The sequence below is a fragment of the Rana temporaria genome, chromosome 6 (assembly GCF_905171775.1).
Source record: "Rana temporaria chromosome 6, aRanTem1.1, whole genome shotgun sequence".
In the NCBI taxonomy this organism is placed as follows: Eukaryota; Metazoa; Chordata; class Amphibia; order Anura; family Ranidae; genus Rana; species Rana temporaria.
The window spans coordinates 45,758,691-45,776,381 of NC_053494.1; the positions used below are offsets into that span (position 1 = coordinate 45,758,691).

The window sequence follows — 17,691 nt, forward strand, 5'->3', positions numbered from 1 at the left end:
CTATCATTCTCTGTCCAAACCCCATGTCCTTCAGGGTAAGCAACATAAATCCCCAGTCTACTCTGTCGAACGCTTTTTCTGCGTCGATCGACAGAAGTAGACCTGGGGACCCTACTGCCTTCATTCTCTGGAGTATCAAGAGTGTTTTTACTCCATTGTCTCTACCCTCTCTACCTTGAACAAAACCCGTTTGGTCCGGATGAACCAATTTTGTCATTTCCTGTCTAACTCTTCCGGCCAGTACCTTTGCGTATAATTTTATATCTGTGTTCAGAAGAGATATCGGCCGGTACCCCGGACAGCTTCCCGTGTCTTTACCTTCCTTTGGAATAACCGTGATGGTTGCCTCTGATGCTTCTTTACTTAATTTATACTCTCTTCCAAGGCCATTAAAATACTGGCATAGTTTTGGGAGGAGGATCTCCTTGTATTTTTTGTAATACATCACAGTGAAGCCGTCTGGACCCGGGCTTTTACCGGCCTCTGAACTTATTAATGCTAGTTTAATTTCATTTTATGTGATAGGCCTGTCCATCACTTCTGCCTCCATTTGACCAATTTTCGATATTCCTGCTTCTTTTAAGAATGTTGTGATCTTATTTTCTTTTTCCCCTTTTTGCCAGTTCTTTTGTTTTACCGAGTATAATTTTTCATAGTATAATCTGAATGTTTCTGCAATAGCTTTTGTTGTATGTGCAACCTCGCCTTTTTCGTTTTTAATTTTGTCTATATAATTCCTTGATTTCTTTTTTTGTACCATCCGAGCTAGATGTTTGCTTGTTTTATTCCCCCACCTGTATCTTTCCCTTGCTATTAAGTTAAATTCCCTTTTTGTATCCTGATCTAAGAGTTCTTTTAGTTCATTTCGCTTGTTTACTAGGTTTAGATATAGGTCTTGTTGCTTTCCCATTTTCTTGTGTTTTTGTTCAAGATTAAAAATCTCCCCTATGAGTTTTTCTTTTTTACTACTCTCTTCTTTCTTCCTCCTTGCTCCTTCAGAGATCAAGATCCCTCTTATCACCGCCTTATGGGCGTCCCATAGTGTTGCTTTAGAAATTCCATCTATCTCATTTGTTTTAAAATACTCTTCTAATTCTTTTTTAACCCTCAGAAAACTTTTCTCTTTGATTATTAGCTCCTCATTAAGTCTCCAGTTTTGATAGGGCTTTTGATTCCCTGAGATATTTATGGATATGCTAATGGGGGCGTGATCCGAGATCGTCATGGTTTCTATTCTTGTCTCGACCACCGTTTCCAGCATTCTATGATCTACCAGTATGTGGTCTATCCGCGAGTAGCTCCCATGGACCGGGGAATAAAACGTGTAATCTCGTTGGCTTGGGTTAAAGATCCTCCATGTATCCACTAATTGGTTTCTATATAAACTTTCTTTAACCTTTCTTAGTTGTATGTCTTGGGTTTCTGTTGTCTGGTGAGTCTTATCTACTTTCGGGTCCATGCAAAAGTTTAGGTCACCTCCCAATATTAACTTTCCCCTCCTAAAATCTTTTAATTTCCCTAGTATTTCCAGCAGGTATTTCATCGGGGAGGTATTTGGGGCATATATATTTACAAGAGTGTATTCCTCCTCCTCCAGTTTTCCCCTTAAAAAGAGGAATCTCCCTTCCGGGTCTGTCATTCTATCTATTGGGACAAACCTAGTCCCCTTCGCTATTCCGATTGCTATCCCTCTAGCTCTTTTGGAAATAGTATCTCCGTAGTACCATCTGGGAAAGATGGGGGAGTATATCCTTGTGTTTGACCCCAGTGTAAGATGGGTTTCTTGTAAAAAGGCAATGTCTGTCCTGTACCTTTTCAGCTCCTTTAATATCTTATGTCTCTTAGTTGGGCTGTTGAGGCCTTTTACATTATAGGACAGACATTTAATCACTGGCATCCTTGTTTACCTTTCTTCGGGCTACGATCTCTTTTGATTGTTTTGGTGAGATAGGGTTTCTTCCCTCCCTCCTTCCCATCCCTCCCCCCCCTTCCTTCCCGTCCCTCCCCCCTCCCTCCGACCATCCCATCCCTCCCCCTTCCCTCCCTCCTCCCTCCTACCCCCCCTATCTGGCCTATTAAAGGCCTCTGAACCATCTTCCATGTCATGGTTCAGGTCACTCCGGGTGGGGTCTGAGACCACCTCCCCCCTCCCGGTTCTCCACCCAGGAGGGGGGGGGAGGGGACAAGACCCAAGCCAGAGGTCTGAGGAGAGATCCATCCAGAGGCATTAGAAGGAGAAACAAAACAAAAGAAAAGGAAAAAATAATAAAAAAAAAAATTGCAACTGGAGAGAACTAAGGAAAATGGGGATAGGGGGAGGTTTCCATTCTCCTCCCCTCTCCCTCCCACCTCCGTCTCCCCTCCTACCCCCAGCCTGGTAGCTCAGGGACCTGAATATCCAATTTCCTACAAAATTAATTTAGGTCCTCGGGGAATCTTAGTGTCGCAGATCTCCCCTCTTTTGTTCCAATTAGGCAAGCAGGGAATCCCCAATTATACTTAATATTCAGGTCTATCATCTGTTTTAAGAGCGGTTTTAACAGCCATCTCCTGGTCAGGGTTTCTGGGGCCACGTCGGTGAATATCTGCAGTTCCGTCCCTTCAAACACTATCGGGGGTTGTCCCCTCAGCTTTTTCCAAATTGCTTCTTTATCTTCATAAAATCGGAACCTTATTATGACATCTCTTGTTCGTTTGGAGGTCAATCTTTTCGGATTTCCTACTCGATGGACCCTTTCGATCCTAATTGGATTGTCTATTGTTCTTTCCAGTAGTGGATTAAATATCGTCTGTGTTATTATCCTGAGGTCCTCGCCCCTTTTCTCTGGTATAGACCTTATCCTTAAGTTTTGTCTCCGACTTCTGTTTTCCTGATCCTCCAATTTGTAGAGAATATGCCTCTGTTGAAGTTGAATCTGATCCATCTGGGCTTTTAGTGTATTTGATTCCTGTTCTTGTTTCTCTATTTGTTCCTCTGCTGTTTCTATTCTGGAGAGCATGTGGCCAAAATCGGTCCGTAAGTTCTGTATTTCACTTTTTATCACGTTTTCCAATCTTAACAGCATCTCTGCCATTTCTCCTTTAGAGGGGGACTGAGTGTCTGTGCTTCGTTCATCCATCCTGCTGCTTTCCAGTACACTACCTGTGGGCCCCTCCTCTCTTAGTTCTATAGATGTTTCTCTGGAGATATCACTCTGGGGTTTCTTGTTTTCGGCCTTTTTAACTTTATTCACTTGTTGTTGCTTTATTGCACCCTGGCCTCCAGGAACACGCGGGCTTTCCCCTCTGGTTACGAAAGGCCTTTTTGAGCTTGTTGCTGTTATGTTACTTGGAGTAGTTGGGGGCCCCCCTTTTGTTGATCTACTCGTCATTCTGCTCATGTTAGTCTCCTTCTTTCTGATTCTCTTCCCCAGCTTGACCTCTTATTCCCAACTAGTTAATACAGAAACCGATATAAAGGGATAGACCGATATGAAGGGCTAGGCTAGATTGAGCCAGAGATTTACTTTGTAGGGATTTGCTATTTTATTTGTATTTTATTTTTATTTTCTCTCCCTCTACCCCCCTTTTGGCTCTTACCCTACTAATATTATCTCAGTATTCAGCGGTTCTGGCAGTTTGAACAGCGCTTATCGATGTATATACCAAATATATACCAAATATTTATGTGCGCAGAGGGCTAGGTAAGAGAGAGGGAAAAAGAGGGTCACCTTCTAACCCTTTATTTATGGGGTTTATGGTATGAAACAGAATTTGAGTTTCAGATTTCTTCAAAGTTCTTTCTCCTTTATATCCCCCACCTCTTCTCTTTTTAATTCAAGGAAGGCATACAGACAGTCTGTTCTTCGGATCGTCTGATTATCTAGGTATTTAAAGCCCGGTGTTAGAAATGCTCTCGGGGTGTACGTGAGCAGTGACCCCTTTTCGATGCAAAAGGGTACCGAGGGATTCCCTAAATATATGGTCTCATCAATAGAGAAAAACAAATGAAATATTGCTTCCAGTGTCCACGATTTTAAGTTGTACAGATCATATCCTACATTTATGAATCCACTTGATTCATATCCACGTTTTATATGTATTTTCCTAATTTTAGCCAAGGGTCCCTTTTATTTAATATTACTTTCTCACGTAATATATCCAGGGGGTTTATTTATCCTCAGTCTTCCTTTGTTTTAAGGGATATCGTTGTTCCCCCTTTGTTTCCCCCCCTTTTTTTTTCTCTCCTCTCTCCCCGGTTATATACTTATCCACGTTCTTTTTTTTTTCTTTAAATATTGCCTGGTCAATTACAACAAATAGTGTTTGTATATGCAAGGGATATGAATAGACGGAGTTCCCTTATTTACCCTTCAGTTATAGGGCTTTGAGGAGGGGGACAGGGTGACTTCAGGGATCTTTCCCTTTTCCTGCTGTTTAATGACCAGGGAAGCAAGTGGACACCCAGAAAGAGATAGAGGACAGACCCAGGGGTGCCTAAGGATTCCCTGAGGGGCATATAATTTCCCCGCAATCAAAAAAGAAAAAACAAAGAAAAAAAAATTAGGAAATACAAATGAGCAGGCCCATCCTTCAAGCAAAACGTGCAGGTAGAGTTTTGAATACAAAATGTATATGCCAGTTTTACCTATTCTGGGTATTTCAAATGCGATATAGGTAGTCCCACCCAGTCCAATAGTATAAAAAGGTGCTGTAGCAATCAGTTATCTATAGTAATACATCTTATCCACCCTTTTATACAGGTTCACTTAGCATAGATAGTTGGTTGTCTCAAAGTTCCCATTAGCCTCACTTATTGATCTTCCATTCTCATATGTTAAATTGTTCTGTGTCATTTCATACATTGCAGCTCTAATTTAACTTCTCCGTGCAAAATACATCTCTCTTCATCATAAATCTACCATAAATTGCTGTTTTTTGACCATCTGATTCTTCTTCAAGAAATTAAGTCCTAGTATCGAAAGTACCTCTAGTCTGGATCAGCTGAGGAGAGAAGTGCGGATGGTATCCATCTGGGCTCCGCGTCCACGCTGGCTCAACATACTCACATCAGTGTGGGCTAGGAGCTGGGGCCGGTGTAGTCGGCGGGTACTGTCCTCCCGCTACTTACCCTGCGTCCTGTGTCCGTTTTTCCGGTGCTGCGGCGCGGCGCGATACTTCACCGCCCGCAGCCCTTAGCACCACGGGACACGAGCGGGTCCGATGGTCCAATGGAGAGCCGATGGACAGCACTTGCTGCATACGGGAGCTGTCGTCTCTCCCCCTCACTCAGCGCGTTCCGTCCTTCCTCCTAGCAGTCCACTCCCGCACCCGTGGACGCATCGCGTCCTCACGTCCTCACATGGACCCGCAACATGTCTGGAATGGGGGTAGAATGCGTGATCTTCATTCTAAGCAAAAGAATCGTGATTCTCATTTTTCCCAGAATCGTGCAGCTCTACTGCCTTTAGGAATTAATATGAGAAACACCAGCAAATCTATTGACGTAGCTTTAGGTGCACACTGTACAGAGGACACAGACAGTACACCACGTGAAAATACTGCAGCTAGCACAATCACCTGCCTGCCTGTCAGTATATTAGGAAGAGTGCATCTATCTAAACTCAATACAGTGTATAAATATATATACAACACCTGGGATGCATATATATCCTCTACACATTGTAACTCTAACTGACTAGCCTGCCTGCCTGCCTGCTCTATCTAACTCCAAAAAAATTACACTCTCTCTCTCTCTCTCTGTCTCTCTCTATAAACCACCAACACACTACACAAGGCTGACTTCCAGGCATCATTATATAGTGTGGGGCGTGTACTAAACCCCCTGAGCCATAATTGGCCAAAGCCACCCTGGCTTTGGCCAATCATGTCCCTCTGTTTTTTGCGCGCTGTGATTGGCCAAGCATGCGGGTCATAATGCATGCTTGGCCAATCATCAGCCAGCAATGCACTGCGATGCCTCAATGAATTATGGACCGTGACACGCCACTCGAATTTGGCGCGAACGGCCCAAAACATTCGTAATTCGACGAACGATCGAACATACGATGTTCGAGTCGAAGCTCATCCCTAATCATTACACATAGGCAAGGTACCCCTATAAATCACCAATGAATAAGTTAGATTAGAGCATTGAAAACATCTATCCTGTTGTTATTTGTTGTGCACAGTAAACTATTAGTGGGATCTGATGAATCCCTGACAATCAAATTCATAGAGTTAGTATTATATTTGCTCACCTTTGGAGAATGCAAAGAATTCGTCTCTCTTCAAAAACTTCCCATTAGCATCAAGGAAATGATTGGGGTAAAATCCCCTGGGGTTCTCCCATTTAGTTTCATCATATAAAATTGATGTGAAAAGAGGAATCACTGTGGTTCCCTAATAAATGATAATGAATAACATTAAATATCAATTGACCTTTAATTCAAATTTTCAGAGGCAACAATGTCCCACTATTACTCATTTTTTATCACAATGATTTCCTTAAGCCTCTGAGGAAGTCATTATGACAAAAAAATGTGTAGGGCAGGTTCTTGTGATGTCACTACACAGTCTGAAATAATGTGAATGCATTTATTTTAAAGTGTCTGATGGTATTTAACTATTGTAAGTTTTGCTTTTTCCCTTGATATAATCATATGGATCCTCATCTGGGATATTTATACGTGATATCTATAACCTACTGAAGGGAGTAGTTGGTTCAAGGATACATGCTGAAGCGCTATGAGACATTCTGATTTTGGGGATCATAATTAAATTGGTTGTAAACCATTACATACAGTATACCCAGTGAAGTGACCTGCCTCAGGTGATAAACAGAGATGAAACAAATCCTCCTACATAGGTTATACCTGTTTATTTACTCCCTGGTTGGAGTAGCGTGGGACCTGTCTTCTTTACATTGTGAGTTATTTTGTGATTGGGTAGATGTGCTCAGTCGGATGGCTAGCATCATTCAACCCACCTTCTCTGAGTCCAGAAACCCAGCCCAGACTGTGACTGGACAGTGACATGTTTCTTGTCAGCACATGAACTGATTGATTCTTTGTGCTGCTTCTTACTCTCACATTTCAGGTCTACCATACAGGGACTGGAATAGGGTGACACCAGGTATTAATAGGTACTTATTCAGATACTTATGATCATAGGTGTGCGCAGTGTATTGCATTAGGGTGTGCACCCCAAAGCTCGAACACACACTACTGATCACTCACGATGTTCATTCAGAAACGGAAGGGGATGGTCAATTACATATTTACTGGCCCCTTCCTCCACTCATCCTAAAACATCCTTGCAGCAACAGCTGGTGGGAGAGGAGGGAAGCTGGTTGCACTGCAGGGGGAAAGAGGGAGCCAGGGCAATAGGGGGAATCTATGATGTAAAGGGTGAATAGGGTGTGCCTGGGCACATCTGGCACACCCTGTGCGCACGCCTATGCTTATGATGTATCAATGATTGCACAGTCGGATTAATATGTGTCTTTTATATCTGCCTAGAATTCAGCGTTAAACTCTTATTTCTTTAATAGATAGAAACAACTTAAAGCTTTCAGATGTGCCCAGTGGGGTAACTATACAGCTGCTTGGGAATCTCTACTCTAAAGTTCTCTATTCCCCTTACTCAACAAAATAATTCAACTTTTACCTTAGGTATAGTGTAGCCTCTGAAGCTGATATCTGTGGGTGTAGCATGTGGCAGGAATTGGAGGATGTTCCCAAAACGTTGAACTTCATGTATAACTGCGAGGCAGTAAGGCAGCACCTTGTGGTCCTCCCACCTCGGAGGACGCTCCAGCCCAATCACATCTTCAATCTCATCCTGAACTTTTTCTTAAATAACAAAACATTGTGATTTTTTTCACCCTCTTTGATTATTCGCCTTTGGATTATCTCTTTTTTACACTTTTTTAGTTTGTTTTCATTAGGATTATTTCATCATCTCATTTTTATTTATTCAGTTTTTTTTTCATTGTGGTTTATAACAACACTCTTATATGTTTCATTCACGCACTGTTCATAATTTTTTTCCCATTCTTTTTGCTCTTAGCCAGTTGGCACCAGTTTTTCATCCTTCATCACTATTCTCTTCACCTGGGCTGGTTGGGAGCAGCGATGACCCTTTTACCTCTTTACATTGTGATTTTGTTTTACATTGTGATTCTGCACAGCTGGGAGCTTGTCTGTTCATGCCTGGCCTTCACTTGACAGTTTGCAAAAGGAAGGAAGGAGAGGAGGAATATGACTGGCTACTTCAGTGGGTTCAGAATAAACCCTGCACCCTGGGCACAGAAGGTATGGATTAGGGATGAGCTGAACACCCCCCCATTCGGTTCGCACCAGAGCCTTCGAACGGACCGAACATTCGCGCGAACATTTAGAACCCCATTGATGTCTATGGGACTCGAACGTTCGAATTCAAAAGTTCTCATTTTAAAGCCTAATATGCAAGGTTATTGTTGTAAAACGTCTTTGAGAACCCGGGTCTTGCCCCAGGCAACATGTATCAATGGAAACAAAGTTTTAAAAACTGTCGTTTTTTCAGGAGCAGTAATTTAATGATGCTTAACCACTTAAGCCCCGGACCAATATGCAGCCTAAAGACCCAAGGTGTTTTTACAGTTCGGGACTGCGTCGCTTTAACAGACAATTGCGCGGTCGTGCGACGTGGCTCCCAAAAAAAATTGGCGTCCTTTTTTCCCCACAAATAGAGCTTTTTTTTGGTGGTATTTGATCACATCTGCGGTTTTTAGTTTTTGCGCTATAAACAAAAATAGAGCTATAATAAATATCCAACAAAAACATATATAAAAACATTTTTTTCCCTCAGTTTAGGCCGATACGCATTCTTCGACCTATTTTTAGTAAAAAAAATCGCAATAAGCGTTTATCGATTGGTTTGCGCAACATTTATAGCGTTTACAAAATAGGGGATAGTTTTATTGCATTTTTATTATTTTATTTTTTTTTACTACTAATGGCGGCGATCAGCAATTTTTTTCGTGACTGCGACATTATGGCGGACAATTTTGACACATTTTTGGAACCATTGTCATTTTCACAGCAAAAAATGCATTTAAATTGCATTCTTTATTGTGAAAATGACAGTTGCAGTTTGGGAGTTAACCACAGGTAGCGCTGTAGGAGTTAGGGTGCACCTAGTGTGTGTTTACAACTGTAGGGGGGTGTGGCTGTAGGACTAACGTCATCGATTGCGTCTCCCCTATAAAGGGGATGACACGATCGATGCGCCGCCATAGTGAAGCACAGGGAAGCCGTGTTTACATACGGCTCTCCCCGTTCTTCAGCTCCGGGGAGCGATCGCGACTATAAACAAATAGCCGCACCGTGGTCGCGAACCCGACAGCCGCATGTAGCGGGGGGGGTCCCGATTGGACCCCCCACCCGCTAATAGGCAAGGACGTACATTAACGCCCATGTGCCTGTACGTGCCATATTGTGGACGTACATTTACATGCGGAGGTCGGGAAGTGGTTAAATAAAAAAATAAAAAAATAATGAAAAATTCCTTTAAATATTGTACCTGCTGGGTGTCTATAGTATGCCTGTGAAAACATTTTTGAGAACCCGGGTCTTGCCCCAGGGAACATGTATCAATGGAAAAAAAGTTTTAAAAACTATCGTTTTTTTCAGGACTCTTTTTTTCAAGAAAGACCCGGGTTCTCAAAGACGTTTGCACAGGCATACTATAGACACCCAGCAGGTACAATATTTAAAGGAATTTTATTTTATTTTTTTAATTTAAGCATCATTAAAATCACTGCTCCTGAATCTTTAGGTGCAAACTATAGAGCTCACGGCCAGTACACACCAAGTAGCTTTAGGTGCAAACTACAGAGCACACGGCCAGTACACACCAAGTAGCTTTAGGTGCAAACTACAGAGGACACAGGCAATAAACCACGTAAGAATACTGCAGCTAGCACAATCACCTGCCTGCCAGTAAATTAGGAAAAACTGATCTAGCTAAACTATACAGTGTATAAATATATGTACAACACCTGGGATGTATATATATCCTCTACACACTGTAACATTAACTGACTAGCCTGCCTGCCTGCCTGCTCTATCTACCTGCAAAAAATTACACTGTCTCTGTCCTCTCTTAACCACTGCAACACACTACAGAAGGCTGACCTGCAGGCGGCCTTTTATAGTGTGGGGTGTGTACTAAACCCCCTGAGCCATAATTGGCCAAAGCCACCCTGGCTTTGGCCACTTATGGCTCTCCGTTTTTTGCAAGCTGTGATTGGCCAAGCATGCGGGTCATAGTGCATGCTTGGCCAATCATCAGCCAGAGATGCCGCAGTGAATTATGGTCTGTGAAACGTAACTCGAATTTGGCGCGAACGACCTGTTTTGTTCGTATTTCGACGAACGATCGAATATACGATGTTCAAGTCGAACATGAGTTCGACCCGAATACGAAGCTTATCCCTAGTAGGGAGCCCATGCTCCAGACCATGCAGCTGTAATGTGCAGGGAGCTCAAGAGAGAAAGAAAGGAAGAGCTAAAGTGCTGCTGGATTCTGTGTGCACAGCAGGAAGAGAAGCTGAAAGTCACAAGCTGGTGTGCTGTGTTGTGAGCAGAGGAAAGAACCCCAGAGGACCAGACAAGTTTTGGATTCTCCATAGAGGGAGAAAGGAAGGGACTAAGCCAGAGGATCCTTGTGAGTGAAAGGCTTAGGCTTGAGATGGGAACTCCACAAGTTGGTGTGCCTTTTAGCTGGCCTTCATGGTGCAGACTGCCAACCCAAGGATACCTACAAAGCATCAGCGGTGAGAGGCATTTTGGTGGCCTGTACTTTGCAAAAGATGTTTGCAGATGCTGAACTTTGCTACTGCCAGGAGAATCTGCCCAAAACACATTGGGAGCATTTCTTTGTGGATTACAAATACTCTCACGTTGAGAATGAGTGCTTCAATGAGAGTCTACAGGCCCTCTACCAGTATATTGTACGTGGGTTTTTCCTCTGGCCTAGGGAGAGTAGATGAGCCATACTGTTTATTACTTCTGCTGGTGTTCTCTTAAGAATTCTATTTCTGTCTTCCCCCCCCCCCCCCCCCCGTGTGTTTGGCAAGGCCTTTCACAGTTAATAAGAAGGAATAAAAGTCATAGACTGTCTTAACAATTGTTTGTTTCTGTGTTTAATATCAGGTTAACTGTGTTGTTGCTGTAACTTTGTACTCTGTTCTTCCTTTTGCAGGGCTTGTTCTGGCTCTAATAAATCCCCTTGCATGGTTACTGATGTGTCAGTGTTGGGTAAAGTTTAGAGTGGGTCGTAACTGGGGATGAAAGAAGGTTCCATCTGTCCAGCAACTCACTATCTAGTTAGAATGACCCGGGATCCCTTAGACCACTTGTGCAGAGTGATGACCATGTCTTTAAGTGCAAGTAGAGTCACAAAAATCTACCCAGTCACTTCTGCTGGGTGATGTCAAAAATAGAATGGCCAGTTAGGGCTAAGTGTAGTTATGGACATCACCAGAAATGCATGGACAGAGGATCAGATCTGTCAAGTTTTTTAGCCTTAGCACCTGGCCGTTGAGTGTTTATACTAGACACAAAGGTAAATTGTGATACCCTCCCACACATATGCACTTTTAGAATGGAAAAAATAAATACCAGCCTGTGTTCAAGGCCTGAACCTGAATCTATCAAGTTGAGGTACAGGAGTAGTTACTGCAGCCTCCACATCCATCCTCAGGGTACCCCCCAGCTCAGTTTTTACAGAGTAAAGATGAGCAGAACTAACCTGGACTCAGAATGCAGGGTTTTCCCAAACATATTAAAAGTTCTGATGCCAAATCTGAACCCTGTTGAAGTCAATAGGAGCCAAAATTGTCAAATTACCTTTCTATATTTTTAAGGCTAACAGCTAAGGGATTGTTATAAAAGTGCATGGGGGGGGGGGGCTGGGCACTGCCCCAGGGGACATGTTCCTTTTCCAATGGTGCCTGTTTAAGTAGAAGGCATCTACAATAAGGCTTTTCTCATCTCAGGTGCATATGTGACTCTGCTCTAACGGGACTTTCATGACAATCACGCAGGGTAAATGCCTCTATGCCTCACTCGACTGGAAGAACCAACTCCAGGTTTAGATATTAGAATGGTGAAAGGTATTCTCCAAAAAATAAAATAAAGAGGAGATTGAACCCAATGCTGCAAATCAGGCCTTGCGGACTCTGATGAGGGCACAACATTTAGACCCCATAATGTTGAAACTTTAGATGAGAAATTCGAGTGAACCACTGAGTTATTTAAGACAATTCAAGAGACACTGCTAGCATCTAGGTTTCAGAAATCTAGTACTCAATACAGGTTCTGGGCAACAATGCACCCAGACCTCAAATAGCCTACTTCTGTTACAGCAGGGATCCTCAAACTACAGCCTTCCAGCTGTTGTGGAACTACAAATCCCATGAGGCATTGCAAAACTCTGACATTCACAGACATGACTAGGCATGATGGGAATTGTAGTTCCTGAACACCTGGAGGGCCGTAGTTTGAAGACCCCTGTGTTACAGGAATGAGCACTGAAAGACAGAAAAATTCCTTTAATTCTTGGAAAAAGGGCAATACCAAGCCCAATGTCTAAAAGCCATATGCTCTCGGAACCTGACAAAGCAAGAATGCCAGGCAGTACTGGATCTGATATCTGAAAAGCAGCTGAAGAAGTTAACTGGGTATTCAACCCAGTCAGCTTGCTCCAACTAGAAGGAGGTTTGAACCTTTAAGTAGAGCCTCTTCTGATCTCTCAAAGAGACAATTAAAAACACCTCCCTCAGCACCAGGCTTTCTATGTGTGCAGGCTCAGTCAACTAGATCTGTGACCACAGCTGCTTCTAAAAGGCTGGTAAGCCCCTCTCCAATAATGCCTGTTTAAGAAGAAGGCATCTACAATAAAGCTATTCTCTGCTCAGATGCACATATGACTCTGTTATAATGAGTCTTTCGTGACAATCATGCAGGGTAAATGACTCTATGCCCCACTGGACTGAAAAAACTCCAGGTTTAGATCTTAGAATGGTGAAAGTTATTCTCCAAGAAAACCGTAGATGTGAAGTGCAGGAGACAAGCACTGAAAGAGAGATCTCAATGAATCCTTTTTGGGAGATCTAAAAGACCTGAGAGAACAACAGACAGAATTAAATAGAACTGGAACAATGAGAGAATCCAGAAGCCTGTACGCTTCTACCATATTAGTGGTCTAGAAGAAGAATTACTTCATCAGAATGTGCAACGGTTACTGCACTCTAAATCGAATAACCTCCCCAGACCACCCCACAAATAGAGGATGCACTCCAATGCCCACCAGGGGTCAAATAATTCACCATGCTTGATCTGAGGAGTAGACACCACCAGATCTCCATCCTTCCTTAAGACAGAGATGAGACCTTCTTCATATGCCCTTATATGCTTCAAATGAAATATTTTGAGAAATTCAAAACTGAAGCTCCAGAGTTTGTGCCACAGCTTTGAGGAGAAGAAAGGCAGGAAGCTACATCTGTTGACTCTGCAGAAGAGGAAACACCTAGCCTAGAGAGTACATTCAAACAGCAGATTCATTCTCCCAAGAGACTTAATTATAGCTTAAATGGGAACAGCTCTGAAGAGGTCATCAGCATAGTGTTCAGACTCCCTGATGCGCAAGTATATTCAATCATCGTAACGGTAGATGATAGTTGCAGCCCAATTCCTGACACACCTTGGTGGGACGTTCCTTTGCCCACACCATTTGTCAGTGCTTGTTTTATAGTTATATGTCAATGTTAATTATGTTTATTAAATTACTGTTAAAACTATAGCTTCTTTGGGGGACCAAAGACTTATGGTTGGGAGAGTGTGCAGACCGTCGGGGACCCAGTCTTAACAATTGTTTGTTCCTGTGTTTAATATAAGGTAACCCTTTCGCTTTAACTGTTTAGGCATATTTCAATTTTGCAAGGCTTATTCTGGCCCTAATAATTCCCTGCATCCAATTTGCATGTCAGGGGATTGTGACCGGCTCTTTATGGAGTCGGTTCACACATCTCCGGTGCGAAATGCACAGAAGTCCTGTACGTCTTCTGGCCTGTTTCAGGTCCAAATTCAGCCAAAAATTTGGACTGAAATCAGACTTGAAATGGTAAATCAAGACGCACCAGACCCCTGCTGTGATCCGCTTTGTGCTGCAGTGTGAACCCAGCTTAAAGTGTTGGGCTCTGTTTAAGGTAAGTCATCACTGAGGACAGAAGAAGGACCTATCTATGCAGCAGCTCCCTATGGATCTACAGCTGCAATAAGTAACACATGGACTTGTCACCTCCTGGGGTATGTGTACCAGAGGTTCAGAAGCAGACAAAAGGGTCTTTGAAATCTATAACTATCTTGCGAAAACATTTGGTCAGTATGATGTAAAGACTGACATGAGCGGTTAATGTAAAAAATGTTGTTGCTATATTTTATATATATATATATATATATATATATATATATATATATATATATATATATATATATATATATATATATATATATATATATATATATTTATATACACACACTATGCCTTTAACGTTAAAATATTTTTAAATACTGAAACAGAGATTTCTTTTTCAAAGAATTCTTGGATACCATGCTTTTTAGATTAGTTTTTCTTTGATTCCTTCTAGTCCTGAGGAATACTGAAAAAAGTGTGCATTCCATAATGTGACATAAATATTTTCCAATGAATAGCCAGTTAAAAATTCTTACTTTGAATATGAGGGTATTTCATCATGAGCAGGATGGCCCACTGTAACGTAGTTGAGGTTGTCTCCGTACCACCAAGCATGAGATCAAATGTGGAAGCCAACAGGTTCTTCTCTGTAAAGAACTTTTCTTTCTCCTCCAATGCCTTTTCCTTTTTGGGCCAATATTAACATCAATTAACATGTTAAGCATTTCATATCCCTTTAATAAACATTTAATAAACATCTTAATCCTTTTTTTTTTTTTATCATTCACTGTTATCCCTTGTGAACAGATTTAGCAGGGTGTACACTCATTCTGTGTAACCTTCCTCCCTCAGCATTACATATCCCTGTACATATTGTTTCTAGCAGACCTGCAAGGCGAGTAGATTCACAATATGAACATACATAGGTATAATTGGTTTGTATATTACTGTATATATAGCAACCCCTTCGTTTTCACAAAGGAAAGACATGGAAAAGGGCATTCTAAGAGACCAGTTTTCAGCAAATTTAGTTAGTGGTACAGGCCAGAAATAAAACCAAAGGCACTAGGTAGGTAGGCACTAGGCACTAGACATGCATCTTAAATAACAAAAAAAGTTGGGGGAGTCTGGTGACATTGTTGTATAGACTTCTATACTGTGCATTCAGTCCACTCTAGCAGCAGCTTTGAATATCATTTTTTATGATTTTTTGAATAAGTAAACCTAAATACATTACTGGAACCTTATTATTTCCTCTTTGAGGAGATGATGGATTTTGAGCTTTGACCTGTCTTCAGGTAGCTGCATATATATTTCTGACCTTTTTATCATTAAGATTTCTATAGTGCTTGGTGATAATGAATCTCCAACATAAAACATATTTATAAAGCTGTGAATGTAGCATTTACCAAACTTTCATTGCAGGTAAATCTTTCTGGTGCACATTTTAAATTCCAATAATTGATTTGCCTGCAGGTTTAGAGAATGTCACATTCACTGCTTCATATCCCATCTGTCCTGAAAAAAATTGTGTATAATATGTTCTTGTAGCCTACAAAACCTAATAGATATAATGTGTGAAACTCATACATGGGCAAAATGAAACTTAAAACTCTCTGGGACTCAAGGAGATTTAAAGAGAAAAAGGCCATTAAGCAAGCCTCGTGTTTCTCCAAAACCCTCGGATCACGGATCACCAATTGTCTCCCGCAAATTTGACCTTATTATTTTCCTCTGGGGATGTCTGATCACACCCCTGTGGTTTTATGGTTAACTGCACAGCCCTCTACTTCCCTACCTATAGCTCCCTGGAAACTGAAGGCTTTTTGGCTTTATCTGCTTCCCTTCCAATATGCGTATAGGACTCCAAATTGACAGCTTTTTTCTTAACCAACAGTATGTTGACACCTTACGGAAATGGGAGGCATTGAAGGCCTGTCTTAGGGGTAATAAAATAAATGCTGTTAAATACTCTTCCTCGGCCTTCATTGAGCAGGTGGAAAACCAGGTACAACCATGTACAACAGTTGGAGTTATCATATGTGTCTGATCCCTCTGACTCGAGAGAGGCATGAATGCTGGCTCAGGATTCTCTGCACCGTCTGAGATCCTCCACCGCAGACCATAAAAGTTTCTTTACAAAAATGGCATTCTACGAGAAGGGGAAGAAAAGGGCTCAAATCGCCAGTTCCCAACAGTCTCCTTTAGCTATAGGGGCTGTTTGATCCTCTACGGGAACACTCAAGAGTAGGGATGGGCCGAACAACTCCCTGATCAGTTTAGCACCAGAACTTCCAAACATCGCAAAAGTTCGGAACAAATAGCAAACCCCAAAAAATATAAATTGCCTATTTTGAGGCTTAAATGCAAGTAATTGGGCATACAATGGTTATGCCTTTTTTTTAAGTTTGTAAATAACTTAATTTTTAAATTAGCAGTGATTTATTGATGCTTGAAGTGAAAGCTTAAAAATGAAAAATTCCTTTCAATATCGTGCCTTGGGGTCCCCTTAATCTACCTGTAAATTGGCACATATGTACTGTGTAGAGAAGCTGCTGCAGCAATAATTGAATTATAAAGCCCAAAAAATGAAATTTTCCCAACAAGCTTTCTTTATTTTGTAAGCAATGGCTTGGGGAGCCATTCTGTATGATGAGGCCACAATGTAATACCCTTCAGGTCTGGTATTAATATTAAGAGGAACCCTGGGCCAAATAAAAAAAATGGCGTTCCCCCCAAAAAATCCACGGGCAAGGGTTGTGGGGATGAGGCCCTTGTCCCCATCAACATGGGGACAAGGTGCTTTGAGGTGGGGGTGCAGAGTCCCCCTGCCCCGAAGCACTTATCCCCCCATGTTGAGGGCATGTGGCCTGGTACGGTTCAGGAGGGGGGTGCTCTCTCGTCCCCCTCTTTTCCTGCAGCCTGCCAGGTTGCGTGCTTGGATAAGGGTCTGGTATGGATTTTTGGGGGGAACCCTACGCCATAGACTTTTAAGCGGTGTTTCACGGCTTTCGAATTTGCCGCGAACACCCCATAATGTTTGTTTTTCAACGAACGGGCGAACACCCGATGTTCGAGTCGAACATATGTTCGACCCGAACATCAAGCTCATCCCTAGCTGGGAGATAACAGCTCCACAATGTGATGGAATAAGGTGGCTGCTCTCTACTCTTCCATGATGGCTGTTTTGTTGGGGTTGTGCCTCACCCTCACTTTCCTCCTCTGCTCTATCTGGCACCCAAGTCGCATCAATGACCTCATCATCTCCTCCATCCTCATTACCACTGGAGATAACTTGGCAATACGCCAGTGTTCTCCCCTCTCTGTAGGCTCATGTTCCTGCCTTCCTCAACCTCAGAACCAACATCTGAATCAAGTAATGGCTGTGCATCATTAAGGAGCAAGTGGCTGATGTGAACAAGGAGGCAGGTTTAGCCACTCTGGCAGCTGCAGTGGACTGTGTACCTGTCT

The 17,691-nt window shown here is 42.3% G+C and overlaps 1 protein-coding gene across 1 annotated transcript in view; it reads right to left on the reverse strand.

The window, feature by feature from the left end:
• LOC120943446 (cytochrome P450 2W1-like) overlaps window positions 1-17,691 on the reverse strand; it is a 61,811-nt gene that overhangs the window by 3,825 nt on the left and 40,295 nt on the right. The window contains exons 6-8 of the mRNA XM_040356751.1: window positions 14,757-14,904; window positions 7,648-7,832; window positions 6,240-6,381 (exon numbers count right to left, since the gene is read on the reverse strand). Of these exons, the coding sequence (XP_040212685.1) occupies window positions 6,240-6,381; window positions 7,648-7,832; window positions 14,757-14,904 (475 nt within the window). The remainder of the gene's footprint in view (window positions 1-6,239; window positions 6,382-7,647; window positions 7,833-14,756; window positions 14,905-17,691) is intronic.